Source organism: Pipistrellus hanaki, assembly GCF_964339955.1.
Source record: "Pipistrellus hanaki genome assembly, chromosome: 18".
In the NCBI taxonomy this organism is placed as follows: domain Eukaryota; kingdom Metazoa; phylum Chordata; class Mammalia; order Chiroptera; family Vespertilionidae; genus Pipistrellus; species Pipistrellus hanaki.
Genome location: NC_140520.1, coordinates 17,946,496 through 17,965,341, shown reverse-complemented (window position 1 = coordinate 17,965,341; position 18,846 = coordinate 17,946,496). Strand labels below are relative to the sequence as shown.

Genomic DNA, 18,846 nt, shown 5'->3' with positions numbered 1-18,846 from the left:
CGGCTCTCCCGCACGCATGCGTGGTTAGGCGACTGCGCGCCGGCGCCGCTAGGGGCCACTGGGTAACTTAGGGCGCGCGTGCGCAGTCGCTTTTGGGGCGAGTTCTCTCCCCCTTCTCCCCCCCGTTAGTCCGTCACCCTGACTATTCATTCCGCCATCCTCTGCCTTGTCATCCATTAAGAAGGCCTGCCCTCCGGTACGTCACGAAAGAAAACAGCTCCCGTAAACAGCTGCTGTCGTTACTAGGCCACCGCCGTCACCGGAGGCGAGCCGTGCGTCTCTGATCACCCACGGGTCGGCGTCTGAAGTCGTATTCCCCCGCCGCTCCCGCCCCTTCCGCCGCTCGCGCACGCGCACGGCCGGCCCTCGGCGCGCCCCGGTTGGCTGCGGCGGAGGCGGCGGCGGCGGCCTGGAGGGCGGTAGTGGTTTTCACTCTGCGTGATTCGTTTCCTCCGCCCCCTCCCGTTGGACGCTGTTGTGTGGTCGCCTTAAAAAAAAAAAAAAAAAAAAAAAATCAACTTTATTGTTCCCCGGCCCCACCTCCCGGCGCGGAGCGCATCCTCAGGATGCACTGAGGCGTAGGGTAGGGGCGGCGGCGGGTCGCGGTCCCTCTCCTCCGAGAGCCCGGCCGGAGGGGAGGGAGTCACGATGTCCGGGAGCCGCCAGGCCGGGTCGGGCTCCGCCGGGACCAGCCCCGGCTCCTCGGCGGCCTCTTCGGTGACTTCCGCCTCCTCGTCCTTATCCTCTTCCCCGTCGCCCCCTTCCGTGGCGGGATCGGCGGCGGCGCTGGGGTCCGGAGGGGCAGCCCAGGCCACGGGCTCCGGCGGCCTCGGGGGCCCGGGGCGGCCTGTGCTGGTGGCGGCCGCCGTGTCCGGCAGCGGCGGCGGCGGCGGCGGGGTGGTGTCCGCGGGCCTGTCCCGGCTCAGCTGCGCGGCCCGGCCCAGCGCCGGCGGAGGAGGGGGCAGCTCTGGCCTGGGCAGCGGCAGCAGAAAGCGACCTCTGCTCGCCCCCCTCTGCAACGGGCTCATCAACTCCTACGAGGACAAAAGCAACGACTTTGTCTGGTGGGTGTGAAGAGCGGCCCCCTTGTCGCTCAAGTCTGAGCTGCTGTTCGGGCTGGTGGGTCCGGGTGAGGCGGCTGTACGGTGCTGCAGAGGGATTCGAGCTGGTAGTTGGGGTTAAGATGGGGGGATTTTGGGGTCCCGAGCAGGTTGCTGTGCTAACGAGGTAAGTGCGGGGGGGCGGGGGGGAGAGGGAATGAAGGGAGTTTTTGGAATAAGAAATAACGGGAGGGGTTGGGAGGTGGGCAGTCAAATAAATGGATGTGCATAAAAGAAGAAAGCTGGGCAGGGAGGTGGGCCTTGAGTTTTCTGGCTGCCTGGTGAATGAGGCATCCTATCAGTCCGATTGCTTGTCGAAGTGGATTAAATTTGTAATGGAAGAGGGTTAAGCTTCCTGGGTTGCTCGAGGGTTGGAACTGTTGGCCAGAGTTTGCTTATTGAGACTGGTCTCAATAAGTTTGCTTATTGAGATGGTGCTCTAAGCATAGGTATGGATGTTTTAAGGATAGTAGTATTTCATGTAAATATCCATTCTATTTCCAAGGGCGGGCCCCTTTAAATCTGCTGTAGAGGCTGCTGTCATCAAGAAAGTCTGTTTCAAAAAAAAAAATTCACCTCTCAACTGAATGTCTTGCAAGAGGGGAACCACATTTACTAAATCTCATTCATGTATCAGATGTAACTGGAGTAATGCATTAGAGCGAACTGGAACTTCTGCTTTGAGAGAACAACACTAAGTATTAGACATTTTGTCATCATAGTTTGCATCATGAATGAAACACCATCGTGTTTAGTTGTGATATTTGGCATAGAGGGTAAAGTTAGCTGTAATAAGTGAAAGATTTAGTTGATTGTATTGTTGAGAGTGTTTTGGGATTTGAATTGGATTTGTATCTGAAATGCAGTCTAAATGGTAGAATTGTGAAGAAGGAATTGCATTTAGCTGAGTGAGAACTGGTAGGATTTTGTGCTTGTTCTCTGGAGAAAATTGTATATAGACTTAGAATATTAGTGATATAGGAAGTTGGCTTGCACTCCCATAGGGGAAGTTGATTCACTTCAGGGTCTAAAATGATCTGGATTGGTGTCATTACAGTTGACCATTGAATCACAGGGGTTTGAAGTGCCTAGTCCATTTATACCTGGATTTTTAAAAATATATTTTATTGATTTCTTACAGAGAAGAAGGAAGAGGGATAGAGAGTTAGAAACATCAATGAGAGAGAAACATCAATCAGCCGCCTCCTGCACACTCCCTACTGGGCATATGCCCGCAACCAAGGTACATGCTTTTGACCAGAATCGAACCCGGGACTGGCAGGCCAACACTCTATCAACTGAGCCAAACCAGTTAGGGCCATACCTGGATTTTTAATATATTTTATTGATTTTGTACAGAGAGGAAGGGAGAGAGAGAGAGAGTTAGAAACATCGATGAGAGAGTCATCGATCAGCTGCCTCTTGCACACCCCCTACTGGGGATATGCCCGCAACCAAGGTACATGCCTTTGACCGTCCCCTTCAGTCCCCAAGCCGAGGCTCTATCCATTGAAACAAACCGGTTTCGGCCATACCTGGATTTTTAAAAATAAATACAGTTGGCCCTTGTATCCATGGTTTTGCATTTATGAATTCAACCAACACTGAACAAAAATAGTATTTTCATACTTAATCTCAGATAGAAAATAATGTTTTCCATCCCCCAATTGGTTGAATCCACCATTCGAAGGACCAACTGTAGAGTCAGAAGTTATAAGTGTATTTTCAATTGTGGGGTCAATGCCTTTAGCCTCTGTGTTATTCAAGGGCCAGTTATAATAAATATAATAGGAAGTTATTTAGTCTTATAATGTCTAATTTTTGCAGTTAATAATGTCTGTTTATTTTTACTTTTGTCTTAAATACGTCTGGATTCAGAATTAATTCATTTTTAATTGAAATTGGGCTATAAATGTGATTGTCACTTATAAATAACTGAAGTTGCTTATTATTGGGACTAAGAGGTTTGTGCCTACACTCAGTAGAGAGCATCATATGAAAAAGTAAAAGCTAATGAAACAAAGTGAGGGTTTGCAGGGTTCAGTTGTCTTATTGATTGATTGAAGAATTTATTTATTTATGTTTTTGATTTTGCAGATAGAGGAAGAGAGGGAAGAGAGAGATAAAAACATTGATGATAAAGAAACATTGATTGGATGCCTCTTGCACACCACTAGCCACTGAGCCAAGCCAGCCAGGGTTTTTAAAAATATATATATATATTTTATTGATTTTTTACAGAGAGGAAGGGTTAGAAAGATTGAGGGAGAGAGAGTTAGAAAGATTGATGAGAGAGAAACATCAGTCAGCTGCCTCCTTCACACCCCTACTGAGGATGTGCCTGCAACCAAGGCACATGCCCTTGACTGGAATTGAACCTGGGACCCTTGAGTCCGCAGGCTGACGCTCTATCCACTGAGCCAAACCGTTAGGACTGAGGAGGGGTTTTTCTTACACCTTACACCAACAGCTGTTTGGTGTAAGGTGTAAGAAAGTATTTGATTTTTTAATAACTGGTTTGGCAGTATAGTTCATATGGCTGGCTATCAGTCCAAATATAAGGGTTATGTATTTTTGTCTGCCAAGAGCAGCTCCTCTTGCTGAAAAAGGTTTTCTCCCCCCATTTTAGCAATCCTATCCTATGTAATCTATCTGTACTAATAAAAGGATAATATGCTAATTAGACCGGTTGACGGACCATCTTCCGGACAAAGCCATGGTGGTGGGGGCCAAGGCAGAGGCATTTAGAGGTGATCAGGATGGCAGGGGAGAGCAGTTAGGGGCAAGATCAGGCTGGCAGGGAGTTATGGGTAATTAGGCTGGCAGGAGAGGGCAGTTGGGGGCTACCAGGTTGGCAAGGGAGGGCATTTGGGGGGTGATCAGGCCGGCAGGGAGGGCTATTGGGGGCATTAGGCAGGCAGGCAGGTGAATGGTTAGGAGCCAATGGTCCTGGATTGCAAGAGGGACATCTGACTTCCAGTTTAGGATCGGGCCTAAACCGGTAGTCAGACATCCCCCAAGAGGTCCCGGATTGGAGACTGTGTAGGCAGGGCTGAGAGACACCCCCTACCTCCAGGCACGAATTTTGTGCACTGGGCCTCTAGTATAATTATATTTCAATTGAGGTACAAAGAATTTAAGTAATGTTTCTAATTGGATGACTAAGGGACAAAATCAGAACTCAGATCTCCTAATTTTCAACCTCGTGCTTTCTTTGTATGGAATTAGACTACATATCTTAGGTTTGAGTACATGTGTTTAGCCTAGTGGTTTTTAAATGTGGTAGGTTGGAGGGAAACAACTGTTCTATAATCACATGAGATAAATGTTTTTAACCCCTAACTCCTTCCTCCCCTTGCCTCCTGAGAGGATTTACCAGAATTGGAGGCTGGAGTGGGCAATCTAGTTTGCAAAAGCTCCACTGGTGATAATGACATGTCGTCATCTTCTTGAGAATAATTAATTTAAAGTCAAATGCCTAATTTTCAGTAATTCATATTGGCCTCTCTTGACTTACGTTTTTTTTTTAAAGTTTATTTTTAATTGCACAATTGAACATTTTAGGGATTTATAGTTTTCACACAAAGGATCAAGAGTATATATTATCAAATTGTAGGTCATTCTAACTGATTTTAGAAAGAATTTGTAGTTTTTAGCTTGAAGTTGGAAAAATTGTTGACATTCAAGGAAGTCTTTGTTACTTCAATTTTTCAGATTTTTCTTACATGATCCATTTAATTGAAGTTATTTGAAAGATGACTTCTTTTATTCTTTCACATTACTACTGCCTCTGCATTAGCTTTTCAACTATCTGAAATGCTCTTTTCTACCTCTCTAAGGCCCAGTTATTCTCTAAGTTACAGCAGAAATAAATGTTTTCAAGTAGATAGCCCCTTGTGGGATGGTTAATTCTAATCATCTGTCTGTCTGATAAGTAGGTAGGATCTACATTCAATAGATCTGCCATTTATTAAATATGTCATTGCCTCTCACGTCAAACTATTAATATTAGACTATCCTAAAGAAAGACTTTTTAATCACCTAATTGTGTCATATCCTGGCATTATTACTTCACTTAGATATTAAATGGTTCTGAATTCAGATATTATCTCACTGCATTACATACTAGGCAGCCATTATCTATAAATCACACTTAGCACTAAAGATGAAACCTGTGACCACACTTGCTACTGTTTTCCCAACAATTACAAAGTGTTTTTAAGAGATGTTAAAGCATATTCAACTACTGATATAAGCTAGAATTCATTACGTTGTTGTTATAGCAACATCAGTCAAGCACTTCTTTGTATCTGCAAGACAAAACTTGGCCCTGGCAGTGTGGCCCATTTGGTTGGAGCATGGTCCCATATACCAAAAGGTTCCGGGTTGGGGCACATGCTCAGGTTGTGGGTTTGTTCCCAGGTAGGGGATTGTGTGGGAAGCAGCCTGTCAAGGTTTCTCTCTCACATCAGTGTTTCTCTCTCTTTCCCCCTCTTCCTTTCTTCCCCTCTCACTCCCTCCTATCTCTAAGATCAGTACAATTATTAAAAACAAAACAAAAAATTATTTTATTGTTGAGGGTATTCCAAATGTCCCCCACTTCCCACCTTCTTTGCTCCCTCCACCCAGCTCCTGCCCCACCCTAGGCCATCACTGCACTATTGTCTGTGTCCATGGGTTGTGCATATAAGTATATAAATTTTTTGGTTAATCTCTTCCTGCACTCCCCCTTTCCTCAGAGATCAATCTCTTCCTGCACTCCCCCTTTCCTCAGAGATCAGTCTGTTCCATGCTTCCATGTCTCTGGTCCTATTTATTCGTCAGTTTATTTTGTTTATTAAAAACAAACATACAAACAAAAAAACCTTGATTTCTTTTGCTTTATAATACATGTGCTGGTTGGATTACAATGATCATGAAAGATACTCTACAGAAGATGATGTCAAGTCATAGCAGTTCATTAAGGTTCTTTTATCAGCATCAGTGTCAACATAAGATTTAGGTGCATCAAATGGCAGAGAAAATGAGGTGATCATGAAGCAGGATATAAAAGACTACTCTTAACTTGAATTCTGGTCTGTAAATTGAGAGGGAGGTACTTGTACAGTAGTAGTTTATTACCAAAGAATGTGCTTATTAGAGATTACCTTTTCCCTTTACAAACCTATCTTAATAATGAACCAATCAAGATTTCTTAGGTGACCATATTCCTTCTAAGAATTGTTAAAATAAGTATAACCTTAAACCTTGTTGCTCATTTTTTCTCCTTGCATACATATGAGCCACTCTAGCCAAGCTATTTCTTCCTATTTTAAATAAGTTTACCCTGCAATCCTTTATCCTCAAAGCTTATCTAGCTTGAGAGAAAGGCTGCGATAGTCATGCTTCTTTTTCCTGTTAAAATTTGTATTATACAAATTAAAATTATTCTTGACTTGTTTTTAACATGTGTTGTTTCCCCATCTTTGCCTTTTACCTTGCTTGTTCTTTGCCCTCTTTCTTTCTTCATATATGTATGTGTCAAGTTCTATTTAAATAGTCCCTACTATCTCAATATTTTTATTGAGTAACATGTTTTCTGTACATATTCTCATATATAAGCTAATTGTCCTTTCATTTTTCAAGATTATATTTAATGAACTGATTTTTGACTCTATTTCTATGTAGAGTGAAAGGTGGATTGTAAAAGATGGTCTGATTTCTGTTTATCATAGTTCTGATTTTATCTTTGGGAATCCATCCTTCTCTCTTCCTAGTCTGTGTACTTTGGGGTGAGGCCCTTTGTTCCCAAATTCAGAATTGGAACACATGATCCTAGGCCCAAATAATCTAGTCATTCAGTACATTGCTTTTTGTTTCTGCTTCTTTAATTTGGCATAATAATATTTTTGAGATTCACATTAAACTAGGATAAATGTACTGTGTTTCCCCGAAAATAAGACATCCTCCGAAAATAAGACCTAGCGCATGGAAAAATAAGACATCCCTTGAAAATAAGACCTAGCGCATCTTTGGGAGCAAAAATTAATATAAGACACTGTCTTATTTTCGGGGAAACGGTATATACATAGGTATGTATGTATTTATGTGCATAAATGTGTTTTTTAATGTATTTATTCATTTTAGAGAGAGAGAGGGAGATGAAGAGAGAAAGAAACATTGATTGTCTGCCTCCTGCTTGCTCCCTGCTAGGAATCGGGAATCGAACCTGTGTCTTCTCAGTGCATGGGATGATGCTCAGCCAATTGAGCCACACTGGCCAGAGTTATGTGGTTATTTTTTTAACTTATGTTGTAGAGTTTTACTCTAGACATGTATGAATAATATTCAGCAATGGACTTGATGAGAACCCTGTATAGAGTTGTAGAATTCTTTCTCCTTGTAGCTCCTTTCTCTGGTGTCTGTCCTGTCCTGTAAATTCTTTCCCTTTTGTCTTTCTTAGACTCAAAGAATCCTTTTCTTGACTCAGCAAGATACTTGTTCTATGCTTGTGTTCTCTTTCCTTGGGCCTGTGAATCTTCTGTGAAAACAGAAAACTGGGTCTATGATAGTGCTCCTTATTTATTCATCTTCCATAAAAAATATCAATACTGTGCTGCGTAGTGTTTAATGCCTGAAAGCAATTGTTTCATTTACCCCCCTGCCTCAGTTTTCTAAGTGTATGTAGTAAGAATGTATATCTGGTACCTACCAACACTGCTGCTGAAAGTATTACGTGGGTTAATATATGTCATTGTTTTAATGAATATAGTTTTTGCTCTTTTGAGTATTAACTATCATTACCATCTTCATTATCTGGAATAGAAGTTATTGAAATTGGAATTGTAAATTTATCATTCAGGAAATTAGGTGTTTTTTTTTTTGAGAAGGGAACTAAAAGCACATTTGGATTAGTAGATCTGGGTAGATGTTTTTGAGTACGGATGACCAAAGAAAATGATACAACCTTCTTAAGGACTCTTTTGATTGCATTGCACTTTTAAAAATTATATGTGAGTTAAAGTATTGGGGCCATTTTAATATACTTATTTAATTTATTTTAGAGCTTGTGTTATGTTGAACAAATTGTCATTTGACCTGCAATCCCCTGAAGTTTATTCAGCTCAAGAGAAATTTCATCTCTCATTGATAAGATGTTTGGAGACTTAGTTGTATGGTATATGGAAATAGGATTTTGTTGTATTGTCGCTTGCCTTTTCTAATTTGAAATCACTCTACTTTAAAAGTATCAATTATTTTCTATTTTCTTTTTAGCCCTATCTGCTTTGATATGATCGAGGAAGCATACATGACGAAATGTGGCCACAGTTTTTGGTAAGATGATTTTACTTAGCAAAATTGCCTTTTGGCATTCTTAAATCTGTGTGTAAATGTAGATAGTGAGAGGTTTTGTTTTTTTAAAAGTAAGTTTCATTATCTTATAATCATTTTTTTTTGATATATCTATACTAATAAAAGGGTAAAGCCATGGTGGTGGGGCTGATGCAGAGGAGGTTAGGGGTGATCGGGCTAGCAGGGAGGGCAGTTGGGGGCAAGCAGGGCGGAGGGGGCGGGGAGGGGGGAGGTTAGAGGGGAGCAGGCCAGCAGAGAGGAGCAGTTGGGAATGCTCAGGCTGGTGGGGGGGAGGGCAGTTGGGGGTGAGCAGGCTGGCTGGGAGGGGCAGTTGTGGGGGGGGCAGGCTGGCAGGAAGGGCAGTTGGGGGCGAGCAGGCTGGCGTGGGGGTGGGGCCAGCAGGCTGGTGGGAGGGGCAGTTAGGGGCCATCAGTCTGGCAGGGGCGGGTAGTTATGGATGATCAGGCCAGAAGTGGGGGCAGTTGGGGTTGATCAGGCTGGCAGATGGAGTGGTTTGGGGCAATTAGGCAGGCAGGCAGGTGAGTGGTTAGGAGCCAGCAGTCCTGGATTGTGAGAGGGATGTTCCAGATTGGAGTGGGTGCAGGCCAGGCTGAGGGACACCCCCCTGCCCTTCCTCCCTGTGCATGAATTTTGTGCACTGGGCCACTAGTCTTTATACGTTCTTTGGCTCAAGGCAGTAAGCATATGGTTGGTGCATAATATCTGTGAAGTAGTTAGGTATTACAGGTGGATTTTAAAACTGGGTTTATTAATTGTTAAAGAGCTTTTAACTGCTCTTTTAGAAATTGGGGTGGTGGTTCTGGGTAATCAGGACAAAGCATCTTTAACTCATTTGTGGAGGTAGGTATGAAGCCCAGTAAAGCAGGCTAGAAGGACATTGGAAAAGGGTATAGAAAGTTAAAAACTTCTGTGTTTTTTAACACTTTATCAGTATCATTATTTTATCAGTATTATTATTATGTGTATATTTTGTAAAATTTAGTTGTGGTAAATACACATAATAAAATTTACCATCTTAACCACTTTAAGTTCAGTAATGTTAAGTATATGTGCATATTGTTGTTCATTCAATATCCAGAACTTTTTCCTGCAGAACAGCTACTACATCCAATGGCTAATTAACCAATAGAAAAACAATTTTAATTCCATTATTTATAACACATAACCCAATTTTCAGAGATGCCAAAGTGTAAAAGAAAAAAATGTTCAATTTGGAATAAAAGAAATATAACAAAGTAAAACACAGTGAGAGAGGAGCCTTGGATAGGCCAGTGGATAAAGTAAAACACAATTAACTCACTATACACTTGAGATCAACATTTAACTACAAGCAGACATACAGGAACTCTATACCTATTAACTCCTCATTTTCCATTTCCCCAGCCTCTGTCAATTGCCATTTAACTTTGCATTTCTGTAAATTTGACTGTTCTAGACCTCATATAGGTACAGTCATTAGTACTTGTCTTTTTTGTGACTAGCTTATTTTACTTAGCATAATGTCCTCAAGTTTCATTAATATTGTAGCATATGTCAAAATTTCTTTTTTAAGGCTGAATAATATCCCATTGCATGTATATATTATATTTTGTCTCTTCGTCTGTCAGTGGACTCTTGGATTATTTTAATCTCTTAACTGTTGTTAATAATGCTACTTTGAACATTGGTTTATAAATATCTCTTTTAGACACTGCTTTTAGTTCTTTTGGTTATATATCTAGAAGTGGAATTGCTGGATCATAGATAATATTATGATATTTTTTTTGAGGAATAGCCATACTATTGTACTTTTCTATATATAGCTACAGTACCATTTTATATTCCCACTAACAGTTCATAAGGGTTCCAATTTTTCCACACTTGTTGTTTGCCTTTTTTAAAAATAGTAGCCATCTTAATGGGTATGTAATCTGTGTATGTTTAACTCCTGTTATTTGTTATTTTGTTTGGGAGTGGTATATTGTACTTGCAATTAATAATCTTTTTAAATTTTATATTCAGTAGATTTATTATTTGAATATATTTTTCAATAACTTTTGTATACTATCGTCTATTAAATGCTCTATGTATCTTCTTTATGAGATACACATATAAGATGGAATAAATTGGATAAAGTGTTTGGTTGCTTAAGTTGAAAATGAGGAATAGAAGACTAATAGGCATTATTAATTTTCGTGACCAGTTTATTAATCTATCACTGACTTAATCAAACCTATTTTATTGTTTTTCTCTGCTAATAGCTACAAGTGTATTCATCAGAGTTTGGAGGATAATAATAGATGTCCTAAGTGTAACTATGTTGTGGATAATATTGACCATCTGTATCCTAATTTCTTAGGTGAGTCTTTGGAATGTTTTTTTTTTAATTTTTAAAATACTTCCCCCCCCCCCCCCCCAAAAGTGTATGCTAGCATTTAATTTATTCAGAAGACATAGCTTTGACTAAGCAGGTCTCTCTTTTATACTCACCAGATGCTTCCCCCAGTCTTACCTGGGTTGTGACAGATGCCATACCTTATATTATTTTTAATTTTTTTTATTTGATTGACACTTAGATTCTTGCATAGATGGCTGGACAGAATGTGAGGCTAAAGGAGAATGCCAGATATCCAGAACACTTGTCTCTTTATATAGTGTTGTGCATTCCTGCTGTATCTGCTTCAGGGGCAGAAGTAAAAAACAATGGAAGAAAGGATTAAGATAGAGGGGGGGAAGGAAAGAAAAGCCATGAGCATTCCTGCATGGGTGCAGAGAGTCTGTAACCTGGGAGGCAATAGAAAAGTAAGAAGTAGGGAAGGAAGTTATGGATGGAGAGCTTTTGAGAGTTCAATGATAGCTGGAGAAGAGAGACAAAATAAAAAACCCTTTGGATAAATAGTAAATGGTTGATAATATCTAGTCAGAGACAAGATATTATTATCAAGATATTTGTGAATATCTAAAAATTCTACTTGTTGAATAGCCTGAGATTTGTTAGAAATCTTTATATTGTGTTTTTAGGAATGAAGGTTAATTTTTAGATTTATGAAGTAGAGTATTACTGGGTATGTTTGTTAAAAAATTTAATTCTTCATTCTAAGGAGTAACATATTCAGAGTTAGAATGTGATGTTTACTTGTACAATACTAGTATATTAGACTATTGGCCAGTGCACGAAATTCATGCTCAGGTTGGGGGGAGAAGGGGTGTCTCTCAGCCCAGCCTTCATACTCTCCAGTCTGGGACCCCTCGAGGGATGTCCGACTGCCCGTTTAGACCTGATCCCCAGTGGGATCATACCTAAACTGACCGTCGGACATCCCTCTCACAATCCAGGACAGCTGGCTCCCAACTGCTCACCTGCCTACCTTCCTGATTGCCCCTAACCACTTCTGTCTGCGAGCCTGATCACCCCCTAACCACTCCCATGCCAGCCTGATTGATGTCTAACTGCTCCCCTGCCAGCCTGTTTGCCCCCAATTTTCCTCCTCTGCTGATCTGGTCAGCCCTAACTGCCCTCCCCTGCAGGATTGATCCCCTCCAACTGCCCTTCCTTGCAGGCCTGGTCTCTCTCAACTGCCCTCCCTTGCAGGCCTGGTGCCTCGCAACTGCCCTCCCCCTCTGGCCATCATGTGGCGGCCATCTTGTGTCCACATGGGGGCAGCTATTGTGTGTTGGAGTGATGGTCAATTTGCATATTATTTTATTAGATAGGATAGAGGCCTGGTGCACAGGTGGGGGCCAGCTGGCTTGCCCTGAAGGGTATCCCAGATCAGGGTGGAAGTTCCCTTGGCGCTTTGGTCGGTCTGAGTGAGGGGCCTGTGGTGGTTTGCAGGCTGGCCATGCCCATGGCGACCCAAGCAGAGGCCCTGGTATTTGGAATTTATTTACCTTCTCCAACTGAAACGCCGGCAAGGCAGGCGAAAAGCTTGGTTTCTGCCATTGCCTGGAAACCCAAGCCTCCCTCCTGCTCTCTGTGGCCAGTAGCCATTTTGGTTGGGTTTATTTGCATACTTGCTCTGATGGGCTGGTGGGTGTGGCTTGTGGGTGTGTTTTGCAGTGGAGTGATGGTTAATTTGCATATTTACTCTTCTATTAGTTGGATTCTGACTGCTAGTGCTTCAGTTGCAGTGACTTTCTCAGCTCAAATGCTGGTTTATAATAAACCATGAATTTGAAACTTTTCAGCTATGGCTTTTGTTTTTACCTTTGCTCTAAAATTTCATTGGCTACAATCTTTTTTTCTCTCTACCATTCAGTTTTGTTTTGTTTTTTCATTAAGGAAAATTATTAGATGATTGCACAGCAGAAAGGAACCTTGGAAGAAATATTGTGAAGGTTTTCTGTTGAAATATCAAATTCTGCAACATAAAGTTTTATGATAAACTTGGAGAAGGAACTTAGGAAATGAGGAAATATAAGTGGTTTGATATTCTGCAAGACTGGACTTAAATGGCTAGTTAAATAAAAGGGAAAACAAAATCCTTCAAAGCAGAAAGCTTTGCTCCTGAACTTGAATTAATGCCGCTGTGTGGGCTCTAGAATCACTTTTCTATCAGTTGCATGACTTTGGAAAACTACTTCTTTTGAAATGGTTACATATGGAAGGGAATCAAATGTTCTGAAAATTTGGAGATTTACTAAATTTTTTAAGCATAGTACAATAAGTCCATAAGTTAGAAATTCTGTTAAGTGACTTTCAAGTGAAGAGAGAGAGAGAGAGAGAGAGGGAGAGAGAGAGAATATGCTATACACCAGTATGGAAGGACTGTAAAAATTTTGGAAAGTAGTTTCATATTATAAATACAGTATACTATATATTAGTGTGTGTGTGTTCACTAGTGAATATTGAAGTCAAAGTTACTGATTTTCTAAGCTAGAAATTATTCTGGTGATGATAACAGTTTTTAAATGCTTTTTATGGATAGAAATTTTTTATTTTGGGTAATTGGAATGTAAGTATTTTTGAAGCCTTAATTACAGTGAAGCTTCCAATGAGATTTTTTATGTCAGCCATGGAAATAACATTTTGTCCTGATATATCTATTTCTGTTTTTCTGCACATCTTCAGCCTTTACCTTTGTATAGTGATGGTCAGACTCTTAGGTTTCCTCACAATAAGTAAATAGGGATTATATTTCTTATGCACTCAGGACACCATTGAGATCTCTTTCTAAAGTAGAATACTACTTGTTGTTGTTGTTTTCTATATTGAAAAATTCTTTTAAATTATCTACTTACATTGCTTCAGCTTTCAGAGTTCTCTCTCTTGATCCTGGAAGGCTCTGTAGGATGAAGGGGTTGGGTGGCAGTGTCCCATCCAACTATTCTACTTCTGCAGTTCTGCAATTGTTCTCCTCCACTCCTACAAGATTTGCTCTCTAAGTCTCCCTATTCTTTCCTGTGCAAGATCTCTCTTTAGCTGCCCCATCCTTTCTCTGTCTCTTTTTCTTTCTCTTTCTTCCTCTTCCTCTCCCTCTCCCTTCCTTTTTCCCTCCCTTTCTCTCTTCTAGTTTCCTCTTTCTATAGATAAAAATTGTAAATTAATTTTTAAATCTTCCTAATGAATGGCCCTCTTTTTAAAGGAAAGAACAACATGAATGCAAAGTTTAAAATTCCTGTGTTGTTGTTTTTTTTAAAAGTAGCTAATGCATTTTACTTCCTTACTACTGCTAGATACTGTCCTAAGTACTTTATGTTAACTCACTAAATTATCATTTATCATCTTCATTCCTCAGGTGAAGAAAGTAAGGCAGAATTTAACTGTATAAAAGTTATTCAGCCAGTAAGTGGCAGAATTGGGATTTGGTCCTAAGCAGTCTGGCTCAAGTGTCTGTGCTTTTACTACACTATCCTGCATCTAAAAAGACAGTTGCTAAAAAGTAAAATTTAGCAGTAGAAATGCATTGTTTGTTCTTAGTACTATGGGTGTTTTAAGGATCCATAAAATTATAATTATGAATATAGATTATCCTTCAGTTTCAGTGTATATGAGATTTCTTGGTCAAATGCAATGTAATATATTGATATATGTAAAATATTACAAGTATTTAACCCATTTTTTATTCCAATGGATAATTATAACTGAAACATTAAATTCTTATTTACATACTCCTCTTTATTCCCAGTACTACATTATTTCAAGCTCTCTTTTTTGTCTTCCTTTGGTTATAATGATTACTTGTGAGATACATATCAGGCTCTTCAGAATCTGGGTCCAATCTAGGTACATTTTCAATCTTAGTTCTTAGTCCCTGTTAATCATTAACAAAATCACTGTGACCCTGTGTTTCAGCCAACACTTTATCTTCTGCTGTCTTTTGACTTTGACCCTTACCTCCCCCTCCTCTATCTGAATTTTTTCCCATTTAGTTAATCTCTGTGTTGGCTCAATTCTAATGTCTCCTTCAACTGGAAGCCTATTTCTTAAATTTTGATTACTCTTCCTCTGTGTTCTTTGTAAATCTGTTTCAATGATAACACTGATTTTTTTACATTATGTTACAACTACTGCATCATATATATTTGTCTTCCTACTCTGAGCTACTTGAGTCTTGGATTGAATGTTACTTAACTTTAGTCTCACTCGCCTTTGAAGATTGGATATCTAGTGTGGCTTGAAACCTTTCTGTTTGTTAGAAAATATTTGTAGTTGGATTGTGTTGTAGTGGAAATTTTAAGATAATTGGGTTTGTTTCCCAACCCTCTCATGTACTGTGTCATGATCTCTAATATTCCCTCATCTCTAAATGGGAAGAACAACCAATGGGATAATGGCTGTAAGTTAAAGTACCTACCTAGCCTAGTGCTAGTTTTCCTTTATCATTTTTTAAAAATTAGCTAGCTGTTAAAGACAGAACAATCCAATTAAAAGTGGCTTAACCATTAAGGAAAATGCATTGATTCCCATAAAAAGAATTTCTAGAACTAGTTAATCCTGTGGTTCTATAATATTATCAAGTTCTTTCCATCTTTTTTTAAATATATTTTATTGATTTTTAACGGAGATAAGGGAGAGAGATAGAGAGCCAGAAACGTCGATGAGAGAAAAACATCGACCAGCCGCCTCTTGCACACCCCCCACCGGGGATGTGCCCGCAACCAAGGTACATGCCCTTGACCGGAATCGAACCCGGGACCTTTCAGTCCGCAGACCGATGCTCTACCACTGAGCCAAACCGGCTTCGGCATCTTTCCATCTTTTTGTTCCTCCATCCCCAGCATATGTATTGGTTTTAGACTAGATCCCCTCAAGACTGCAGGATGGTTCTAAGCAGTTCCAGATATCATTTGTTCATGATGGCAGGGAAAGAAATCGTTTTCCTCCTCTACTTCTCTTTCTGAAAGACAGCATTCCCTCATTGGTCAAAACTAGGTCATAAACTTAATTCCATGTCAGTCACTGGCAAGAGTATAAATGACTTGATTGCTCAATTTAGTCAAGAATCATACCATAGATCTGAGGAAGGGTCTAGCCTCTGAAAGTATGTAGTAATCTGAAACTTGGGAAAAATCTGTTGCTATTTAAATAAAAGATGGATGGTTTGTGGATAGGCAACTGACATTGTGTGCTAGGATATTTATAGAAGAGTCAAAAAACAAAAAGAAAAAATACAACTCTTTGGTACCACCTCATAGACTCAACCAGTTACCATGGGGAGCATGGTACAGTCTTACACAGTGAAGAATTGTCTCCAAGTGTCAGCAGTGTCATTATTGAAATGTGTAAGAATAGGTAGTACATATTCTGAGAATTCTTCTCCTGTAGTAATAGTAGTAGTAGTAATAATAGTAATAGTTTTACCAGGAGTAGCCTGTGACGAAACTGTTTTAATTCAAAATTCCTGCATAGCATCATTTTTAATTTGGAGCTTTTTTAAACTTAAAATACAATTCATCTAAACAGAACAATTAGCCGAAACCGGTTTGGCTCAGTGGTAGAGCGTCGGTCTGCGGACTGAAAGGTCCCGGGTTCGATTCCTGTCAAGGGCATGTACATTGGTTGCGGGCACATCCCCAGTAGGGGGTGTACAGGAGGCAGCTGGTTGATGTTTCTCTCTCATCGACGTTTCTAGCTCTCTATTCCTCTCCCTTCCTCTCTGTAAAAAATCAATAAAATATATTTAAAAAAACAAAAAAAACAAAAAAAACCCCAGAACAATTAGATGATGTCTTTAACACAATCATGTGTGTTTCTTGTTTTCTTTTTATTTTCAGTGAATGAGCTCATTCTCAAACAGAAGCAAAGGTTTGAGGAAAAGAGGTTCAAATTGGACCACTCAGTGAGTAGCACCGTATGTTTCAACTCTTATTACTATTTTTAATAAATTTTAATTCATTGTTTTTATTGTTTTAATATTAAATATTCAAATTTTATTTATTGTTGATGTTTCTTAAAGGAAATTTGTTTATGATTGTTTTGTTCAATAAAGAACTTTAACTGCATTATTTAGAATTTACTGATCATCTTTTGGAAGGTCTGATGGGATTACATTTAGATTGTTTGTTTGCAATATATGACAGTTGAAAGATGATATGGCATGGTAAAACTACTATGTGTGATAATTTGGGAAAAACTGCTGAAAAAGTCTCAATATAAGAGGATTAACCCCAAATTATTGAGGCAGGTGAGCTTAAATTAAGACTTTACAACTAAATACGAAGTTGAAAATATTGCTAGAAAAAGAATTAAAACTCAGGTACTTATTCTAAAGGAAATTACACTTTTAGAGACACTGACTCAACATTTGTCTTGAATATGCCTTTCATATCTGTTATCTGAATAAGTTTAAGGGGAAAAGAGTGTTTAAATGATTATGAGAAGGCAGTGGGAAGCCACTAGCTGGGAAATAATGGGTTGGAACATTATAGTGTACTAGAGGCCTGGTGCATGAAATTTGTGAACGGGTAGGGTCCCTAGGCCAGCAGGGCAATCAGTGGGGCCCCCTCTTAGCACCCGCCTTGGCTGCCTGGTGCCACCTGCTTGCCTGCCTGTTTGCTAGCCTGCCCCTCCTGCTGGTTGCCTCTCTTTGTGGGGCAATAGGTGGGAAAATTGGTGTGGGGAGGTGACCCCTGCTGGTACCCGCCTTGGCTGGCCTGGGGCCTGACGGCTCTGGGCAGCTCCTGTGTTGAGCATCTGCCCACTGGTGGTCAGTGCTCCTCATAGTGACCAATATATAGGCTTTTATTATATAGGATTTTTGTTATCTGTGTAATAAACATTAGGAAGTAGCAGTTAAACATTTGTTTTAGATACTAAAGCACTCTCCTTAGAAAGTTATTGTGTTTCTTTTCTTCATTTTTAGAATGGCCACAGGTGGCAAATCTTTCAAGATTTACTGGGAACTGACCAAGATAACCTTGACTTGGCAAATGTCAACCTCATGTTGGAATTACTAGTACAGAAGAAGAAACAACTGGAAGCAGTAAGTCATAGCTGAACTTAAAAAAAATTGATTTAAATCGTGCTGTTTATTGCATTGTAAAAGATATAGAAATGTTTATAAGTAGCAGGGTAGTGTCACTTAATCCATCCAGTTTTATTCAGCAGGAAACATCTCCAAGGTGTCACTAATAACAGATTCTCCTTTTTCAAATAAAAGAACAAAATGCTGTAATAAAACTTAAAGCGGCCAGTTTGTATTAACAAAAGCTGAGTGTTAAGAAAGATCATGAGAAAGTACAATTTTATTTTAATAAGTAACAATTGGTTGTCTTTCTTCTTTGCATATTGTCCCCTCTTTACATACAAGATTTGAAGGAGAAAATAGAGATTATTTTTATATACATAAAGTCCTCTGAAAGGTGTCCATTGGTAGAACAGTAATCTATTGCTTAATTAAGGGTATTTAAAAGGATGGGAACTGGAACTGAATATATCCAGTCTGATGTAATCAAATGTAAATAATAAAATTGCATTTATTTCATGTAAAAATGTAAAATGTGAGTTTGCATGTATTAGGAATTGAATATGATTCATCACAAAAGCACCCCTTAAGCAGATAATTCCCCACGCTGACCTAGTTTAAATAAGAAGCAGATATTTATTAATAAGATAAGGGAGTGAGTAGCTCATATACATAAGAAGGAAATGCTTATCAACCAAACATTAGAAAGATTGGAACCATGGCTTCTCTGGTGACTATATGGAAATAAGATTAGGCACTTGAATGTTGAGAATCTGTCTTTTGGGCTTCTGTGTTTGTGTGAGAGAGAGACAGAGAGACAGAGAGAGAGAGAGAGAGAGAGAGAGAGAGAGAGGTATGATTGTCTTTTCTAAGATTTTTATCACATGGTAGATGATAGGTTCACTTGTAGTTCCAACTTAAGTTTTTTTTTTGAGAAATCTACCTGCTGCCTGTGTATTTCAAGGTTTTTCTACTCTGGCTCCTGGGAAAATGTAACATTTCTGTTT

The 18,846-nt window shown here is 39.8% G+C and overlaps 1 protein-coding gene across 3 annotated transcripts in view; it reads left to right on the top strand.

Annotated features, from left to right (window-relative positions):
* Positions 1 to 355: 355 nt before the first annotated feature.
* COP1 (COP1 E3 ubiquitin ligase) overlaps positions 356 to 18,846 on the top strand; it is a 95,714-nt gene continuing 77,223 nt past the window's right edge. Inside the window, exons 1-5 of one of the 3 annotated variants that reach the window (XM_084865207.1) lie at positions 356 to 1,064; positions 8,355 to 8,414; positions 10,694 to 10,791; positions 16,650 to 16,726; positions 17,738 to 17,857. In XM_084865207.1, the coding sequence (XP_084721333.1) occupies positions 649 to 1,064; positions 8,355 to 8,414; positions 10,694 to 10,791; positions 16,650 to 16,726; positions 17,738 to 17,857 (771 nt within the window). In that variant the 5' untranslated portion in view covers positions 356 to 648. The remainder of the gene's footprint in view (positions 1,065 to 8,354; positions 8,415 to 10,693; positions 10,792 to 16,649; positions 16,727 to 17,737; positions 17,858 to 18,846) is intronic. The other 2 variants (XM_084865206.1, XM_084865205.1) reach the window with 2 other exon arrangements.